We start from the raw sequence: 19321 nt of genomic DNA, 5'->3' as shown, positions 1-19321 counted from the left end.
GGTCATGCCCATGGATCACCAAGGCTTCACAGAGGAATCTAAGCTGAGGGGGTTCCCCATCCTCAAGATTTGGAGTCTCAGATCTCTGGCTGTCTGAGTCTAGTGAACTCATGGGTTTCTTTTTCCCACAGGGGAGGGGTCTCGTTCTCCCACTTCCTCAAGGTCCCCCCTCCCTTGAATTTTGCAGACAGAACAGATCAAGATTCATCAGATGCCTCCAGGCTGAACTGGGTGCTTTGCCACTCTAAGACCCAGCTCAGGCCTCCTTGGCTGGGGAGGAATGAGTGGGGTGGGGAGGCAGTCATCCTCTCTAGAAGCTGGCCTCCCAGACCGGACTCCAGCCCTGGATCCCTCTGGCCCCTGTGCTTCCCTGAACTGCATCCCCACCCCACCCCAGACCTGAGAGCAGCTTGCTCCTATCTCTCCCCCAGAAGTCCAGAGCAGGTCTCAAGGCTGGGCAGGGTCAGACCCCACTCTGCTCAGCTTCCCTTGAATGGGCGGTCAGAGCAGGAAAAGGGAAGCCCCTTCCCTGCCCTGGACTCTGTTCACTGGTTCCTTCGTGGCGCCTGAAGGCCAGGTGGCTGCACCTGGGGGTGGGGGTGGGGGACAAGGAGACTCTTCACCTGTTCCTGACAGGGTCTACACAGCCTGGATCCTGGAAGGAAGCCCAGAGGCCGGTTTTGGGAGCGCAGTGCCTCCAGGCCCCCTCAGTTGCCCCGACTGCAGCCTGGCCCGAAGTTCTAAGACCCTTGCTCCTCCGGCCCACCCCTCACCCACCTCGGGGAGAGCCCGGTTAGGATTGCCCTCTTCCCGCAATCCCTCGGCGCCAGGAGTGGGGGGCGACCTGGGAGGGCCCAAAGGGAGGCGGGGCCGGGACGTCCACTGGGCGAGCGGGCGGGGCGTCTCCCGGGCTCCTGTCCCGCCCGCCCGCCCTGACTCACCCAGGCTGGCCCGGGAACTCTGCGGGAGTCCCGGCCGCTCGGCTCCCAGGGACCCAGGAGTTGGGCCCAGCGTTCCAGCCGGAGCGGTGAGTAGATGGCTCTCTGTCCCTGGGGACGGGGTGGCGGGGCAGGGGTCTGGCCCACGTGAGGACCGCCCCAGGTGCCGCTGGCACTGCCGCCGAGCCCGCGGCCCGCCGGGGCGCACAAGGAGCTGGGGAGGGGGTGGGGGCAGCGAGAGACTCTGCCGTGGCCAGCCCAAGGGCGCCCGTCACGGAGCGGGCGGGCCTGGCCAAGGACAGAATGAAGATCAGCAGGATGGGGTCTGGTCCCCTTTCCTTGTCTGCTACCACAGCAGCGACAGCTCACCTCTGTGAACTCCTCAATGCCCCAGAACCCTACCCCTTGGAGTCCTTACCAGCTTGCCCTCTCTGGGACTATGAAACCTCAAGACTCCCTATGCTCCTAAGTCCTGGCAGGGCAGATTGGGAATGCACTAGGTTGGGAGTCCCCACGCTGGGGCCCGGCCCAAGATCTGCTAGTAAGGGGCCACCCCCCCCCCAATCCCTGACCTCAGTTCCTGTCTTGTGTAAGTCAGAGATCCCACCTGTGTGCTCCAAAGCCTGTTTCAGGGCTGACAACTATCGAGGTGTCTTCCTTGCCCGTTAGCATGGGCTGTGGGTGAGGAGGGGGCTGGACCAGGAGCACCCGCCACTGCCCTGTTCGGGAGGCCAGCTGGGAGCTCGGGGGAGGGCCTGAGAGAGAAGCCGGGGGAGGGGGGGGGAGGTGTGGATGGGTGGAGCTCAGGCTGGGCAGGGGGCAGTACCTGGTCCTTGGGTGGACCAGGACCCCCCCAACCTGGTCTGCGGAGCAGGTGTCCGCCCATCTGTTCTCTGCCAGAGCTCCCCTCTGAGGTTCTTTTGGTGAAGACGCTGCATTTCAGCAAGAGGTTCTCACCCATGAGAATACAGGGGGGTGCTACCAGCCAGACGAGACTTGGGGGTTACGCCTTAAATACCACTTGTAGCTGTGAAACCTCGAGCAGCTTATTTCCCTCCCTGAGAGTCCGGAAAATGAGGGTTGCAGCGCCCTCCCCCCCAAGAGTTAGGATAAAAGGAGGTCTTGGAAGCATCTGGTGGCCACAAGCCGCATGTGGCCCTGTGGTTGTTTTCCTCTGGACTCCCCCTCCGTCAAGCCCTCCGCCCCAGGGCCCTCCCACCAGCCCTGCTCAGACAAAGGGGGGCCAGTCTTGTGTCTGTGGAAGCTTAATGGCAGGTTCAGACCATCCAGTTTGAGTCATGGAGACAGATAATGATAACCCCCGTGTCTGCCTCGGATGGCGTTGTGTATATACCTTGTTCCGTGGGAGCCACAGGGCCTTCCACTGGGGACCCTGGGTGTCTCTGCCTTCTTGCCTTCGATTGCGGTCCTGGCATGGTAGGTGCTAGAGCTCCCAGCAGTGCGGGATGGACCCAGTCAGGACCCTGCCTGTGTGTTTCTCTCGCAGCCCCCAGAGGTACTCTCCTTTGGTGAATCGGCGGAGTGGGGTCCCTCACAGGGACAGGTACCCAGGGCAGGGAGAATAGGGGCTGGCTGGAACTGGTCCTGGGTCTCCCCTCGGCCCAGTGTGTACGTACAGATGCACACTCCGGAACGCCCCCAGGTGTCCCTTTGGGTGGCCACAGTGTACATTGGGCCCCTGGGCGCTGTGGAGCCGCCCTGCGTATGTTTCTCTAAGACTCCCCGGTGACTGGACTGATGCACTCAGCTCTTCTTTTAGGACAGGGTGTCACACTGACAGTGAAGGATGGGGCATTGTGGGAGGATGCGGCATTGTGGGAGGGAGCCTCCGGTCTGTCTCAGTACCCCCTGCCTGCGCCTGGTTCTCTGGTGAGTCAGGGCCTGAGTCAGGGGGCCCTGCCCCTCCCATCCTGAAGTGCGGGCCTCTGATGGGATTAGAAGGTGTGGTGGACTGCCCCGCCCTCAGCCTGGTGGGCAGAGTCCCATCCTGTATCCCTGCCAGCCTCCACCCCCTCCCCACCCAGGAGTCAACTCAAGGCCTCCCAGACCTGGGGACCAAAAAAGGGAGGGAGGGAAGTGTCGAGTAATTGGCTGAGGTGTGGGCCAGGGCCAGGTTCCCCCTAGGAGGTGGGTGGGAGGCTGGGGGACCAGCTGATGGCCCAGATGCCTCCCTCCATTGCCCAGCCTCCAGGAACCCCACGTGGGAAAACTGGCAGTGTAGAGGAGCACGGATGCTGGGAGGGACAGTCCAGCCTAGAAGCCCCCTTGGAAGCAGTGGGGGCCTTGCTGCCTCCCTTTCCTTCCATCCAGCCTCAGGGAGAGGGGAAGGGAGGCCCCCAGCTGCCTGCCTGGGAGGGTGATGTCCCAGCTTGTGGCCCACGCCCCCACGTGACTTGCTCCTGGCCGTCCGTATCTGAAATAATGATACCTTGGTCTAAAACGAAACCCAGGGACAGACAGAGTGGGCTGGCCGCCCAGGAGCCTGGCAGCCCAGCCCCAGCCCGGTCGTAGGTGTCGCTCTGGCTTCTCTCTGCGTTTTCCATTTCCTGATCCTCTACCTTTCCTCCATCCTGGCATCCCTTACCCAGGTTTCTGTTTTCTGCCTCAGATTCTGGGCACTAACCCCTCTAGAAACCCAGGTGTCCTGGTCCTCCCTCCTCCTAACTGACTGGCCTTCAGTTTTGCCACTCCCTGCCCCTCAGGCCCTGTAACCAGAGCCAGGCTCCAGCCGGCTTTTCCGGTTGGAGGTTGGAGGTGGTGCCTGGAGCGCCCCTGAAGGGGGTGGGGGGCCCACACCCCGGAAGTCCTGAGCCTGCCTCAGACGCTCTCTGGCCCAGTGGCAGAGAGAGCCGGGGCTAGCCGCCTGGCCACCAGGTGTCTGGACTCAGAGCATCAGAGATAATGTTTCGGGCTCAGCATCAAGGGTGGACGGTGGCTGTGTTCTGGGAGAGGGCCACACGGGCAAGTTGGGGGACAGCGGCCCTGTGGACTGCCCGTCCAAACCTCTGAAAGGGCCAGCAGCGTCAGATGGGGGCAGGGATCCCGGGGAGCAGAAGTGGAGAGAACGGTAGTAGCTTGGCTTCAGGAAGGAGGTGAGGTCTGGGGGTGACGGGAAGGGGGCACACAGCTCGTGCGCCAGATTTGGGCAGACGAGAGCACAAATTGGGAGCAGAGGCACGTGTCTGACTCGCTGGGGGCCCACCACCGGGCGCCCCTTCTTGAGGGTCTCTGCAACCCCTGCCTCCCCCTCTCCTGCAGGAAAGATGATCCCGGTGGCCGAGTTCAAACAGTTCACGGAGCAGCAGCCCGCCTTCAAGGTGCTCAAACCCTGGTGGGACGTGCTGGCGGAATACCTCACCGTGGCTATGCTCATGATCGGGGTCTTTGGCTGCACCCTGCAGGTAAGGCGCAAGGCTGGAGCGGGGCCTGTGCGTGGGGCGGTCTGTAGTACAGGGGCGGGGCCTGGATGCGAGGACGCAGGGGCGGGGCCTGGATGAGCCGGTAGGAGAGGAGGGGCATTGTGGGGGCGGGGCCTGGGAATCCCGGAAGTCTTCCTGTTATTGTCCCACAGTTCTGGAGACTGGAAGCCTGAAATCAGAGTGTTGACAGGGCTGCTTCCTTCCGAGGGCTGTGAGGGAGCATGCGTTTCATGCCTTTCTCCCTCCCGGCTCCCCGATGAGCTCAGGCTTGGTTTATAGATGACTTTCGCTTACCTCCCCTCAGTGTGTGTGTGTGTGTGTGTGTCGGTCCAAAGAACAGCCGTACTGGATTAGGGCCCACCTTAATAACCTCCCCTTAACTTGATCACATCTGCTCTGCAAAGACTATTCACAGGTACTAAGGATTAGGACTTCAGTATCTTTTGCGGGGGCGGGGGGGGGGTGAGGGGAGAGCAGGAGGATCCCATTCAACCTAACTCCTTTTTTCAAAGACTGAGGTGCTTTCAGAGGTTTGGCAACTCTTCCAAAATCACAGCCAGCTAGGGACAGTCAGGGACTGGGGCCTCCTCCCACCTTCAGCCCGCCTCTTACCCCCCAGCTACACAGGCCCACCCAGCTCCTTGACCCTCTTCCCCCCTCGTTCCCAGGTGACACAGGACAAGATCATCTGTCTGCCCAGTCACGAGCTCCGGGAGAATTTATCCGAGGCCCCATGCCAGCAACTGCTGCCACGGGGGGTCTCGGAGCAGATGGGGGGCCTCCGGGAGGTCAGCGGCCTCAAGAACAACCTGGACCTACAGCAGTACAGCTTTATAAACCAGCTCTGCTATGAGACAGCCCTCCACTGGTACGCCAAGTACTTCCCCTACCTGGTCGTCATTCACACTCTCATCTTCATGGTCTGTACCAGCTTCTGGTTCAAGTTCCCTGGCACCAGCTCCAAGATTGAGCACTTCATCTCCATTCTGGGCAAGTGTTTCGACTCGCCGTGGACCACGCGGGCCCTGTCCGAGGTCTCTGGGGAGAACCACAAGGGCCCCACCACGGGACGGGCGACGGCCACCGCGGAGGCCTCTGCAGGGCCAGGAAAAGCAGGTGAGGGTGAGAAGGAAAAGGTGGTGGTGGAGCCCGAGAAGGTGGTGACCGAGCCTCCGGCCGTCACCCTGTTGGATAAGAAGGAAGGGGAACAGGCCAAAGCCCTGTTTGAGAAGGTCAAGAAGTTCCGCGTGCACGTGGAAGAGGGAGACATCTTGTACACCATGTATATCCGGCAGACGGTGCTCAAAGTCTGCAAGTTCTTTGCCATCCTGGTCTACAACCTTGTCTACGTGGAGAAGATCAGCTTCCTGGTGGCCTGCCGGGTGGAAACCTCGGAGGTCACAGGCTACGCCAGCTTCTGCTGCAACCACACCAAGGCCCACCTCTTCTCCAAGCTGGCTTTCTGCTACATCTCCTTCGTGTGTGTCTATGGGCTCACCTGTCTGTACACGCTCTACTGGCTCTTCCACCGGCCCCTCAAGGAGTACTCGTTCCGCTCGGTGCGGGAGGAGACCGGCATGGGTGACATCCCCGACGTCAAGAATGACTTTGCTTTCATGCTGCACCTCATCGACCAGTACGACTCGCTCTACTCCAAGCGCTTCGCCGTCTTCCTCTCGGAAGTCAGTGAGAGCCGCCTGAAGCAGCTCAACCTGAACCACGAATGGACGCCCGAGAAGCTGCGGCAGAAGCTGCAGCGTAACGCCCGGGGCCGGCTCGAGCTGGCCTTGTGCATGCTCCCGGGGCTGCCCGACACCGTCTTCGAGCTCGGCGAGGTGGAGGCGCTCCGGCTGGAGGCCATCTGCGACATCACCTTCCCGCCGGGCCTCTCCCAGCTGGTGAACCTGCAGGAGCTCAGCCTGCTGCACTCGCCCGCCAGGCTGCCCTTCTCCTTACAGGTCTTTCTGCGGGACCGCCTGAAGGTCCTCCGTGTCAAGTGCGAGGAGCTCCGCGAGGTGCCCCTGTGGGTGTTTGGGCTGCGCGGCCTGGAGGAACTGCACCTCGAGGGGCTCTTCCCCCCAGAGCTGGTTCGGGCGGCGACCCTCGAGAGCCTCCGGGAGCTGAAGCAACTCAAGGTGCTGTCTCTGCGGAGCAATGCCAGCAAGGTGCCAGCCAGCGTGACCGACGTGGCTGGGCACCTGCAGCGGCTCAGTCTGCACAACGACGGGGCCCGCCTGCTGGCCCTCAACAGCCTCAAGAAGCTGGCGGCGCTGCGGGAGCTGGAGCTGCTGGCTTGTGGGCTGGAGCGCATCCCCCATGCCATCTTCAGCCTGGGTGCGCTGCAGGAGCTTGACCTCAAGGACAACCACCTGCGGTCCATCGAGGAGATCCTCAGCTTCCAGCACTGCCGCAAGCTGCTCACGCTCAGGCTGTGGCACAACCAGATCGCCTACGTCCCCGAGCACGTGCGCAAGCTCCGGGGCCTCGAGCAGCTCTACCTCAGCCACAACAAGCTGGAGACCCTGCCCAGCCAGCTGGGCATGTGCTCCGGCCTCCGCCTGCTGGACATCTCCCACAATGGGCTCCGCTCCCTGCCACCCGAGCTGGGCCTCCTTCAGAACCTGCAGCACCTGGCTCTGTCCTACAACGCCCTGGAGGCCCTGCCCGAGGAGCTCTTCTTCTGCCGGAAGCTGCGGACGTTGCTCCTGGGCTACAACCACCTGAGCCAGCTCTCGCCCCAAGTGGGGGCCCTCAGGGCCCTCAGCCGCCTGGAGCTCAAGGGCAACCGCTTGGAGGCACTGCCGGAAGAGCTCGGCAGCTGTGTGGGGCTCAAGAAAGTGGGGCTCCTCGTGGAGGACACCCTTTACGAGGGCCTGCCGGCAGAGGTGCGGGAGAAACTGGAGGAGGAATGAAGCGGAGGTGGGGAAGGTTGGGGTAGAGGCCTTCTGGATGCTTCCACCCCAGAATCTCTACTATTGTCTTCAAGAGAGGTGGCCAAAAGGGCCCAGGCCAGGAGAGGAGGAGCGGACACATCGGCGTCCTGGGGTCCAGGGAAAATCCTGAGACTGGTCTGTCTGAGAAGAGATGGAAAGCTGTGGATTTGGGGCGGAACGTCATGGAGGGATTAACTCAGTCATAGCATTCTCAGACCAAAACCACACCTGTGTTTTTGGCTGGCTGTCCTGCCCTGTCCCTGGACATCCTTGCTCAATTAGTGCCATGTATGGGGGTGGGGCACATCCCAATGGGATTTCAACCCTCCCCCTAATGCCTACCAAAACAGCTTATCTCTGGGGTTCTCTCCCAAGGAGGGGACACAGATACAAGGGACCAGTGACCCTCGCCCCCAACTTTGATGCCAACCCCTTATTTATAAGTTGTTTGCTACAGACATGTGAACTCAGAAAAATGGTTCTCATCTTTGGCTATGCATCAAAATCAACATCCCCGAAACAAAACATCCCAGGCCCCACCCCTGAAAGACTGACTCAGGTCTGGGTGGAGGGAGGAACTTTCCTGTAATAAGCATCCCAGGTAATTCTGAGGCAGGTAGTCCTAGGCCTGTATGTTGGGAATTGTAGGCCTACAGAATCTGGATGTCCAGAGCAGGGATTCTGAACCCTTTTTAAGTCTGACCTTTTGAACATCTGATAAAAGCCGGGCACCTCCTTTCCCAGGAAAATGCTCAGGTACACATACGTGCAAAGTCCTGAAAGCAACTTCAGGCAGTCAACAGAGTCCCCCAGATTTCCCAGAGGGCCATTCATGGACATCCTAAGGATGGCAGACTCCAGGATTAAGAACACCTGCTGTGGAGGTTACATTTTTCTGAGCACAGGCAAGGCCTTGTCTTTCAAATGTTCCCTGTGTGAGGGACCATCTGTCAGTGGGTGCTTAATAAACAATACAAATTATGAGAACTAAACTTCTGATCTCTGGTATCGACTTCTGTTATCTAAGCCTTCCATTTCACCAGACCAATTACAAGCAAGCAATGACACTCATGTGCCAGAATCAAGGGTGTGAGTTTCTGTCCTGGAAGCAGAGGCAGAGAGACCTCGGCTTATCAGGAGAAATTAGATGGCACCGTCTGCCTAGCTTTTTTCTGGAGAACCCCTTTTCCTTCACATTTCTTGTTAATTCTCTGGACTCCACTCTCTCGTATCTGTTCCACCCATAAGTTGTCACCACAGGAGTCCCCACAAGCCTTCGACACCCACCAGTGTTCCTGTGCTGGACCATGAGCAGGTAGGGCATATGACACAGCCTGCCTGACCCTGATTGCCTGGGACTGGACACCACGCGGTGTCTGCAAAATGCGAGCCTCGCTCTGGCAACTGAGAGCAGAGGCAAGATACTTTCCGAAAACCAGGATTCCAGCTGGGGACGTTTTCCCAGGCACCCATCAGACCAGTTAAGCCGCGGGGAAGACCGGCTGAGGCACATTAACACCAAGGCCCATCTTCTGCACCGTCCAAGAGCTGGGCTCACATTCCGGGGCAGGAAGATGAGGGAAAGTCTTAAAATACCCCATTTGGGTCTGACCTGGAACTCTTCTGGCCATGACCCTGGCCCTGTCGTCGAGATCAGGGGTCATGCCGCTGGTCCTAGGGCCGCTATGGTGACCGAGCCCTACCCCGCCCCTCCCGCCAGTCCTTGGCCAACCCCGAGCTTGCTGAAATAGAAAGGGCTCCCCACGGGCGCCTAATTATGGTGAGGCAGCAATTAAGCCTAACAGGGATCCTAATGAAGCACTGTCCCAGACGAGAAAGGCAGTTGTGAGAGAGCGTGGGTGCCAGAGAACAGGCCAGGCGGGGAAGAGCGAAAACGAGGCTGGGGAGGCTACACAGCAATAAATTACTCCAGAACAGCGGCAGAGGAGAGAGCCAAGGTTGCGCATGCGCAGCAAAGGCCACACGCGCGAATTCGCGTCCACCCCTCCGTGCGCAGGCGCGTGGCTTTCCCCGCCCGCCGTTCTCTGCAGAACAGTGAATGGATTTCAACACAGCGCCTCTCGAGAGTGCGCTCGGAATCCGCGCGTGCGCATCACGATGAGAGGAGTTGCACGTTGCCAGACGCGAGCTCTACTTGGCATCATCCCTCCGGTTGGGAAGAAGCACGCATGCGCGGAGGTTAGGCACGAGGGATGGGCGAGTGCGTGCCACGGGCATGCGCCGTGCAGGGAGAGACGGCGGCTCGGCGGGGTCATCCAGGCGCAGGCGCAGTGCGGTGTTTGTCTGCCGGACTGACGGTCGGCCGGGCGGTGCGCGGCGGCGGCGGGGAAGATGGCGGCGTCCTCCCTGGAGCAGAAGCTGTCCCGCCTGGAAGCAAAGCTGAAGCAGGAGAACCGCGAGGCCCGGCGGAGGATCGACCTCAACCTGGATATCAGCCCCCAGCGGCCCAGGCCCAGTAAGCACGGCGGCGTGGGGGAGGGGGCGGGCGGGGCGGGGCGCGCGCCGCGGGAAGCCCCGCCCCCGCCGTCAGGCCCCGCCCCCGCTTCCGGGGCGCTCTTGCTCCTCCTCCTCTCCACCCCATACCCCCTGCTGTCGGCTCGCGGGGAGAGGGTCACGGTGACCCAGGGGGCGTGGGGCCGCGGGCTTCAGGGCGGCCCTACCCCAATGTAGGGGTTCCCCCTTACGTGGCCTGCGAGCCCAGTTACCCGGCACCATGGCAAGGCCCCCCACCTGATGACCCGCCCCTTCACCGTGATCCTTGGAGCCCCTGTCACCGTCACCTACCCGGAGTCGCGCTCCCCCTAATCCATGCAACCGTGACCACATCCAGATTCCCCGCAAACACGGACACCCCTTCCGACCAGATGGTTTCGCTCCTGCCGTCTCAGTGCCTGGCAGGAGGCCCCTTTCCCCCTTCCGCACCTGGGTCCTTGTCATATGGCTCAGTGGATGATCCACTCACACACACACACGCACACCTGGCCCGGGTGACACCTGAGGTCATTTGACCACTTATAACTCCTTATTCCTCTGACCTCCTTCCCTGTGACTGTGTCTGGTAATCCGTTTCTCCCAGGCTGGGACCTTGTCATTGGGCCTAGCAGGTCCCCTCCCACGCACACCCTACCCACATACACCAGGTCCCCTCAGACTTCTCTGACTGGTTTCACTGCCACCATCTTGAGGACTGTCTAGCTTCTCCAAAAATACACACCCAGCCCCCAGCCTGGCAACTTTTCTTCAGCTGGGTTCAAGTGACTTCCTCTTCCCTGCACACCCACACTCACCTGGCCTAGGGATACCTGAGGCCAGTGTGGTGATACCTCGACCTCCCAGCCCACGTATACTTGTCTCTGATCCTGCTATCTCTGTGACTACCTCCCTGGCATCTTGTCATCTGGAATCAGAAGCTGCTCCTCCCTCCCCCAACGCTCACACCTGGCCCGGAATTACCACAACCACTGTCTTGTTTCTTTGTTATGTCCCACAGAACGCCCTCCCCAAATCTTTCAGCTGGAGGGCATCAGGTACCTGCCGAGTGGCACCCCACCACACACTTCGTGTCTCTTGAGCTGGCAAATTGCCCTCCTTTGTACTTCTTCTGATAGGATCCTTGTAGCTTATGTAGCTCCCTGTGGGGTCATCCTGGTAGGAGGGGACACCCCCCCCCCCCATATCGGGGTATTGCAGTCAGTCCCTGCTCACTCAGCCTGACCTTCACAGCCTGACCGCCCCCAATCCCTGTGTGCGGTCCACTCCTCATCCCTCCCTCTTCTGACTTGGGGTAGTGTGGGTTCCTCCTTGGGGCAGAAAGCCCTCCCAGGACTGGAGGGTCCCTGCTGGGCTCTGCCGTGATGCCTCCCCTAGCCCCAGCATGGATGAGACAGGGCTGGGTATGGGGCCAGGGGTGCCTTATGGGGTGGCTGTCCCAGGTGCAGAGTGAGTTACGGTGAGGCCCATGGCGGGCAGGCCCCTGAGGAGCCCCCTCCCGGCATCTGTGTCTGTGTCAGCTCCATCCCATCCTCCTGGTCCTCCCATTTCTGTCGGTTTCTACCCATCTCTGCAATTTGGTGCCTCGCGCCTCCCCCTTTTCCTCGTTATGATTTGATTTCTTTTCTTTTGGACAAATCAGTTGTTTCTGTTGTGATTTATCGTGGTGTTGTTTTTTTTCTTCCTTTTCCCCATCCAGTTATTGTGATCACTCTAAGCCCTGCTCCTGCCCCGTCCCAACGAGCAGGTACCAGCCTTTTTATCATCGTCGCTTGGACATCTGCACCATTGACCTAACCGCTGCCCTGCCGCAGAATGCCCTCCCCGTCCCCCCATGCTGTGTGTGCGCGCGCGCTCTGTCACTCTTACTTCCTCTCCTTCCACACCATCAGTGATCAATAGTGTTCGGCCCACTTGGCCTCTTCTTCTGTGTCCACTCACCTTCCACTCTTCCCTTCCTGGTAGGCTCAGGTTTGGACTCCCTGGAAGAGGAAGGGGGCTCCTTTACCCACCGGGAGTTTGCTGCCTGTGAGACGTCACGTGTGTGCGTGCGCGTGTAAGGGGGAAAGAGAGAGAAAGTGGGGCCAGGCCATCAGGCTGTGCCTGTTAATTTATTTCAACAATACAGTGAACACGTATCGCCCCACTCTGGGGACACAGCAGCAGACAGAATGGACCAAGGGCCCCTCGTCGTGTGGCTGACGCCCACTGACAGCGAGCATTCTCCCGGTCCGGGAGAAGTGGAGAAAGCAGTGACGCCTTGTAGAAAAGGCTGGTTCTGCAGGGGGTGGTCGGTCGGGGAGGCCTCTGGAGAAGCTGGGGCTTGAGCTCAGGCTCGTGGGAGTCAGGGAGCCTGTGAATGAAGGCAGAGGGAGCAGGCAGCCAGGGCCAGAGCGGAGCTGCGAGCGGGTCTGGGGCCGATGCATGCGGGGGGGGGGGGGGTGTGGAAGAGAGTGCGAGAGCAAGAGAGACAGACACACCTGGGTGGGGTCTGGCCCTGGTGGCCCTTGTGTAGGTGGAACTAGAGTGGGCAGGTGTGTATGTGTGTTGTGTGTGTGTGTGTGTGTGTGTGTAAGACAGCGTGGGGCTGGCTCTGCTCAGGGCTCTGGGCCTATCGTCTGTATGTGTGTGGGGGTCTGTGTCAAGTCCTGTGTGTGCCTGTGTGTGTGTGCGCATATCATGTTGGACTGACACCCTGGTACATCTGTGGCTCCTGTTAGCCATGTGCTTCCATGTGTTCTCTTGTTCTCTCTCTCTCTCGTTCAGCCTCTTGCTGTCACTGTGCCCTCCTGACCTGCCGCGTGGCCTGTCACCACCTCTGTAACCTATGTTCTCAGGGCCTTTGTGTCCCTCCTCCCTTCCCCCACCTTAGCCACCCTACACCAGCCCCCCTCAAGTCCCCACCGTGTTTCAGTTTGTAGGGCCACTGGAAGCATCTCCCCCCCCACCCAGAAGTGTGGAGAAGGTAGGGGTGTGGTCCTCACCCCAGAGAGGAGCTGACCGTACAGGGCAGAAAAGGGGCCCAGATACCCCCAGGGGGTGAGAGCCCGGCAGTATCCCCAGAGAGTCCAGGTACGGGGGAGCACGCAGGGCCCCTCAGGTGCCCCTGAGGTGGTTGAGCCAGAGAGGGAGGGATTAGGACTCTGGCCATGACAGAGGAGTGAAGCAAGGACATTACAAAGCCAGGGGCTAGAGCAGCAGAGAGGGAGCATGGGAGGTGAGGCCTCTGGGCCAGGGCAGGGTGCTGGGCCTGGCCATCTCCCTGGGGTCCCCGGAGCTCTTCTTTTGCTCTGAGCAGGCCTTAGCAAGGCCTGGGTCCCTTCCGTAACTGCAGACTAGGATTGTGTACTTGCTCCCTCACTCTGGATGTGGTCAGGGGCCCAGGGTAATAAGGCGGAGAAAGTACCCAGATGCCAGCAATTCAAGCATATTGGTTTCTGTCCATGGCTCGCTGGGCCCACATCACCAGGCGCTTGCAGAACTGTGGGAGAAAAGTGTGGACTGTGCCAGGGGGTGTAGGCAGAGAAGGGGCCATCAGCTGAGTGTCGTGGGAGAGTGGCAGGCCCCAGGCCTCCTGGCCGTTCTCTGTGGGAAGGTCCTCTTCTGGCCCCACTTAGAGACTCTTTCAGCCAGTGCCCTACCCAGCTAGGGACCCGCTTCCGGAGCAGCAGAGCCTCTGGGGTATGAGGGCTCAGTGGAGATCATCTGTCTTCTCTAAGGGCCACAGGGGTCTCTGCTCCCACCCCACCGCCAGCCCAGCCAGGGCGGATCCTAGCCCCTCAGGGAACCTACTGTCCTGTCCCGGGCCCCTGTCTGGCCTGTCTCTGCAGTGCCTCCTCTGGGCAGCTGGGCCCCAAGTCTTGGCTCCCATCTGTCTGTCTGTCTCCTGCCCTCCCAATCCCCGAATGCCGCCTGCCCGTCCTGGGGTGTCCGCTGCCTGCCCGCTGCCTGCCTGCCTGTCTGTAGCATGCCCAAGCTGTCCGCATGCAGGCTGCTGAGAAGACCCCACTGCCTGGCCCACTCCCCACCCCTCTCCCATCCTAACGGCCCTTGGAGGGGCTGTGCCACCTGGATCCCCTCACCCCAGCACAGGACACAGGCCCAGCCTGGGGTCCTGCCCTGACCCGTTGGCCCCAGCTTTGCAGGCCAAGCTGGGAGGCTCAGAGATGAGCCTGTTGGCTAGAGTGTGGCCCTCCCTGACCCTGGAACAGAATATGGGGCAAGGCAGCCGGAAGCGTGGGGCCCTCGCCATTGTCTCCCTGGGGTGGTCTGCCTCATTCTTATGGGGCAGCCAAGTTCAGTGCTGCCAACAGGGCCAGAACCCAGGCTGATCCTGGCGGGCATTCCTTCCTTGCATGGTCCAGAGTGTGGGCGCTGTGGCCCTGGGCCTGCTTCCTGGGCAGAGGTGGGGAGGAAAGGGACATATCAGGAAGGCTGCCTGGCTGAAGGATGTCATCAGTCTGTGGGCCGTGATCCTGTATCAGCATAGACTTGGGGACAATCCCTCAGCCTCTGGGGACCACCCCTCCTTGCCAGCCTACTCCATCTTCTTCCAGGTCAGGGGGGTGGGAGAAGGCACCCTGAGAGTGGTCAGGGAGACCCTAGCTCTTCCAGCCCAGTGGGGTGGGGAGTGGGGGTCTGTGCTGGTCTACCTGATGCCAGGGAGGGGGAGACCAGAGCCCCAGGGCCCCAGAGTGACAGGTGGTGGCTAACCCCCTCTCACCCCTGGTTCTCACCCCCCCCCCAGCCCTCCAGCTCCCTCTGGCCAATGATGGGGGCAGTCGCTCACCGTCCTCCGAGAGCTCCCCACAGCACCCCACACCCCCTGCCCGGCCCCGAAACATGCTGGGGCTTCCGTCAACCTTGTATATGCCCCGCAGCATGGAGAGGTGAGCTGCTGGAAAGGGGCCAGCTGGCCCGTGCCGGGGGTTCGGGAGGTCGGTGTGGGGAGGGCCACTTCGCCTGCCCTAGGAGGGTGGTTAAATCTGTGGGAACCCCTGTGTGTTGGGGACTGGGGTGGCCTCAGTTTGCTTGGGACCCTCCTCCACCGGGCCCTCCTACCTGTCCCCCCAGCATTGAGATTGACCAGAAGCTGCAGGAGATCATGAAGCAGACGGGCTACCTGACCATCGGGGGCCAGGTACCACCCTTGCCCTGGCCCCCTGGGGGGTGGGCAAGACGCGCCACGGGACTAGGTGGGGGGGGGACAGTGCCGAGGGCTGGCGGGTCCTCCAGCTCTGGCTGTCCTTCCAGCGCTACCAGGCAGAAATCAACGATCTGGAGAACCTGGGGGAAATGGGCAGCGGCACGTGCGGCCAGGTGTGGAAGATGCGCTTCAGGAAGACAGGCCACGTCATCGCCGTCAAGGTGAGCCCCGCCGGGGTGGGCCCCCGCCACGGGTGGGGCCCCGCCCCGAGACCCCGGCACTAAGGCCCTCCTGGCCGTCCGAGCAGCAAATGCGGCGCTCCGGGAATAAGGAGGAGAACAAGCGGATCCTCATGGACCTGGACGTGGTACTCAAGAGCCATGACTGCCCCTACATCGTGCAGTGTTTCGGCACCTTCATCACCAATGTGAGTCTGCGCCCGGTGGGCGGCCTTGCCGAGGGCTCCGCGAGTCTCCTTGCTGGTCTCTGGCTGTGCCCCCCAGGGCGGAGTCCGGGTGGGGGGGGCAGGGGGGCAGCTGCGCCCAAGCCTCCCTGCGCTGCCCCCGCAGACGGATGTCTTCATCGCCATGGAGCTCATGGGCACGTGTGCTGAGAAGCTCAAGAAGCGGGTGCAGGGCCCCATCCCCGAGCGGATCCTGGGCAAGATGACGGTGGCGGTGAGTGGCCAGGCAGGGATGTGGGCCGGCCGGGACCCCCCCCCCCGTCCCCGTGTCACCGGTGCCCTCCCGCCGTCCTCGCTGCAGATCGTGAAGGCTCTGTACTACCTGAAGGAGAAGCACGGCGTGATCCACCGTGACGTCAAGCCCTCGAACATCCTGCTGGACGAGCGGGGCCAGATCAAGCTCTGTGACTTCGGCATCAGCGGCCGTCTCGTCGATTCCAAGGCCAAGACACGCAGCGCCGGCTGTGCCGCCTACATGGCCGTGAGTGGGAGCCCCGCAGCGCCCTGGTGGGTGGGCGTGGGGGGCCTGGGCGGCGCCCCTGCACCAGCCCCGGGGGTACAGCCTCCCCTTCTCCCACCGGCAGCCGGAGCGCATAGATCCTCCAGACCCCACCAAGCCAGACTACGACATCCGGGCCGACGTGTGGAGCCTGGGCATCTCCTTGGTGAGTGGGGCCCCCGCCTTTTCGGCTGGGGCAGCATCTCCTCGGGATCCAGAGGGAGGTGGGAAGGGAGAGGAGGAACCCGTCCTCAGCCCGGCCAGCCCCCTCATCTCTTCTAGGTGGAGCTGGCGACGGGACAGTTTCCCTACAAGAATTGCAAGACAGACTTTGAGGTCCTTACCAAAGTCCTGCAGGAAGAGCCCCCGCTCTTGCCCGGCCACATGGGCTTCTCAGGGGACTTTCAGTCCTTCGTCAAAGACTGGTGAGGAGCCCCTGCCCCCCGCCTGGGCCCGGGAGGTTCAGGGCGGGGGGGAATGGAGAAGCCCCCGTCCCCTCTGTGGAAGCGCGGCGGCCGTGGGCGAGCCGGCAGGCGCTCATGGCGGGAACGCAGGCAGGAGCTGGCCCCGAGCCCTGGGCATTAGGAGCTGGGTTCGGCCCGGCCTGAGCTGGCCCTTTGCTGCGCGAGGTTGTGCACAGCAGATGTGCCCCAGCGCCAAGGCTCTGTGCGTCCGGCCTCGGCTGGCAGAATTCTGCCTGCGTCCTGAGCACGTTTGCCTGTCGCATGGGAGAGTCCCACTCACCTGTCCCATGAGCACCTTGCAGTCCAGTGTGGGCGTCCGTCGCAGGCTGGATTCCCAAGTTCAGGAGAGGCCCGGGGCCACGCACGCAGCAGCAGCTCCTTCCCACAGATTCTGGAAACCCCTGTCTCAGAGCTGGGACACTTGAATTCCCGGGGCAGCCAGGCTCCTCCTTCCCCGGCTCTTACTTCTCTTTTCTCTCTCTTCTCCTTCAGCCTTACTAAGGATCACAGGAAGAGACCAAAGTATAATAAGCTACTTGTGAGTACCTGGGGCCCCTCCCTGCCCCCTCCCATCTAGAGGCCACGGGGCCTGAGCCTCCCTCGTCCTCAGCCCCACCCCTCGGCCCCCTCAGGAACACAGCTTCATCAAGCGCTACGAGATGCTGGAGGTAGACGTGGCGTCCTGGTTCAAGGACGTCATGGCGAAGACTGAGTCACCGAGGACTAGCGGAGTCCTGAGCCAGCACCACCTGCCCTTCTTCAGGTAGCCACGTGGTGGCGGCCAGCCCCACCGGGGGCCGGGGGCGTGGCCACAGGCCCCCCTTCCCCACCTGGCCACCCAGCTGCCCGCCAGGGGAGACCTGGGACCTGGACAGCTGCTGAGGGCTGAGGACAGAAAGTAGGGGGTGCCGACCCACCCCCGACCCCCTGCCCACCAGCCGTGGACAGATGGGCTCGCCAGGCCCCAGCCCTTCCCGTCCCGGGGTCAGCCGGCCTCCCGGGGTCAGCCGGCCGTGCGCGTCCCCCTGACAGACACTGTGAACGGAAGACAGCAGGCCACGAGCAGACTCGCTATTTATTCAGTCGTAACCTCTGGGCCGGGGCGGCCCCCAGGGGCCGGGAGAGAGCCGCCCGCCCATCCTGCCCCTTCCCCCCCACTCGCCGTGTGCCGTTCCCTCCGCCTCCCGCCTCCCACTGCAGACATGCTCCCTGCCTCCATCCCCCCTCTCTCTCATCCCCTGTCTACCTCTCTGGCTTTCCCCATCTCCCTCCCTGCCTCTGCCTCTCTCTTGGCCCACACCTGGGCTCTGCCCCCCCCACCCCCCCCCGGGGACTCCTGGGTCCACTTAGGTCTCCAGCAGTGGCGAGTCCGTCAGCTGGTGTCCTCGCCCCAGGAAGGCAGGCTGGGCATTACGGCTGCAGCTGGGCCTGGGCTGGTCTCTCTCTCTTTCTCTCTCTCTCTCTTTCTCTCTGTCTCTCTTTGATCTCAGGGGGTCCTTTTTGGAGTTTATTGTATTTTATTGTACTTGGTGGGGTGTTTGGGGTGGGGGGGCAAAGAGCTTGTTCTCACGGGGTTTGTCGGTACCTTCAGAAACTTCTACCAAAGTCATGTTTAGCTGCTTGTGGTGGAGCCCCCTGACCGCCTGTGGATACAGGTGTCTGGGGCGGGGGGGGGGGGGTGCGAGCCCCAAAGGTGGGCTCTGGGGGGCTCCTCCTCCCTCGGGGCCAGCCCTTGGGGCTGGAGACTGGCCACAGCTCGGTGGGGTGAGTTGAGGACCTCAGGGGGCGTGGAGGGAGCCCAAGGGGCCGTGGCCACACAGGGTGGCCTTCAGGGAAGGCGGGCGCAGGGCACGGTGAGGGCAGCGGACGCTGTTGCGGCAGGGAGGTGGTAGAGGGGGTCGGTGGCAGGAGTGGGGCCCTGGGGCCCCGGGGAGGCAGGGATCGAGGGTGCAAGGGGCGGGTATGGGGGTTCGAGGACGTGTGACAGGACAGAGGTGGGGCTGGCTGAGGGCTGGGCGTGTGCAGGCAGTCACGCCCTTGGAGTGCCCCTGAGCGCCCCTTGACTCCCCCAGAGCTGGCCAGTCCGCCCCACTCTGCAGCAGCCAGAAGGGGAGGGGGTGTGTTTCCTTTTTGTTGGTGATGCATGCAAATCAAGTGGACAACAAAACAAAACCAGAAACCCACAGAACCACAAAACCAACACCAAAGGTGAGGAGCGTGGCTGGACGTGGCGGACGCAGTCTAGGCCTAGGCGTCACTGTGTCCTGTCTGTCCTGTTGACTCTCGTTCCTGCTCCACACTCACAAAACGCCACATGTTCAAAAGTACTCGAGTTCTCTGCTCTCTGCCCCCCACCCGGGAGGGGAACTGCCGCCTTCTCTTGCCCAGGTCCCCTTTGTGAGGGGATGGGGGCAGGGTGCGGGGCCCACAGGCCTGGTCCCCCACCCTCCCTCACCTGGCCCAGCCAAGGGGGGGCGGGGAGGCCTTTGTGGGTAGCTGGAAGGTTCCGTGGCTGGGCGCAGGGCCAGCTGAGGCCCTGGGCCAGCCTCCTGGATTTATTTTTATTTAACTATTTTCTGTTTTGTGAGTGCGTCTGCCCGCCCCTGCCCCGCTTACGTGTGAAGTGGGAGTTCTGGGGGAACCTCTTCTTCCCCTCTGCCTCTTTCCTGTCCTCTCCCTCCGTCGCCAGTCACCAGCCATCCTTCTTGACCAGGCAGAGGGTGGAGTGGGCAAGCAGGGGCTTGGGGTGGCCTGCCATAGGCCGCCCGCCGGCCCACAACCCTTCTCCGGTCGCCAGTATTCCCCCAGCCCTTTTTAAAACGAAATGCCCTCGTTTGTAAATCCTTAGACGCTTGAGAATAAACCCCTCCCTTTTCTTCCACCGAGTCTGTGGTGTGTGTCGAGCTTGGCAGGCCGCGGCAGCAAGA

At 61.8% G+C, this 19321-nt stretch overlaps 2 protein-coding genes across 4 annotated transcripts; both read left to right on the top strand.

Annotated features, from left to right (window-relative positions):
• The first annotated feature begins 945 nt into the window (after positions 1 to 945).
• LRRC8E (leucine rich repeat containing 8 VRAC subunit E) lies at positions 946 to 8303 on the top strand. Of its 2 annotated transcripts, XM_026481263.4 has the most exons (3): positions 946 to 1027; positions 4218 to 4360; positions 5047 to 8303. In XM_026481263.4, the coding sequence occupies exons 2-3, from the start codon at positions 4223 to 4225 to the stop codon at positions 7288 to 7290; spliced, it is 2382 nt and encodes a 793-aa protein (XP_026337048.2). In that variant the 5' UTR covers positions 946 to 1027; positions 4218 to 4222; the 3' UTR covers positions 7291 to 8303. The 2 variants fall into 2 exon arrangements, with proteins under 2 accessions (XP_026337048.2, XP_044233909.2); XM_044377974.3 differs by lacking the exons at positions 946 to 1027; positions 4218 to 4360 and adding an exon at positions 4534 to 4793.
• A 1279-nt stretch (positions 8304 to 9582) lies between these two features.
• On the top strand, positions 9583 to 19298 carry MAP2K7 (mitogen-activated protein kinase kinase 7). 2 transcript variants are annotated; one of them, XM_026481265.4, is made up of 12 exons: positions 9585 to 9787; positions 11522 to 11569; positions 14570 to 14711; positions 14896 to 14962; positions 15076 to 15189; positions 15276 to 15395; positions 15538 to 15645; positions 15733 to 15912; positions 16016 to 16096; positions 16213 to 16355; positions 16887 to 16932; positions 17027 to 19298. In XM_026481265.4, the coding sequence occupies exons 1-12, from the start codon at positions 9664 to 9666 to the stop codon at positions 17159 to 17161; spliced, it is 1308 nt and encodes a 435-aa protein (XP_026337050.1). In that variant the 5' UTR covers positions 9585 to 9663; the 3' UTR covers positions 17162 to 19298. The 2 variants fall into 2 exon arrangements, with proteins under 2 accessions (XP_026337051.1, XP_026337050.1); XM_026481266.4 differs by lacking the exon at positions 11522 to 11569 and having other exon boundaries at positions 9583 to 9787.
• The last annotated feature ends 23 nt before the right edge of the window (positions 19299 to 19321 follow it).

The sequence above is a fragment of the Ursus arctos genome, unplaced genomic scaffold (assembly GCF_023065955.2).
Source record: "Ursus arctos isolate Adak ecotype North America unplaced genomic scaffold, UrsArc2.0 scaffold_14, whole genome shotgun sequence".
NCBI lineage: Eukaryota > Metazoa > Chordata > Mammalia > Carnivora > Ursidae > Ursus > Ursus arctos.
This window is presented reverse-complemented; position numbering and strand designations above follow the sequence as displayed.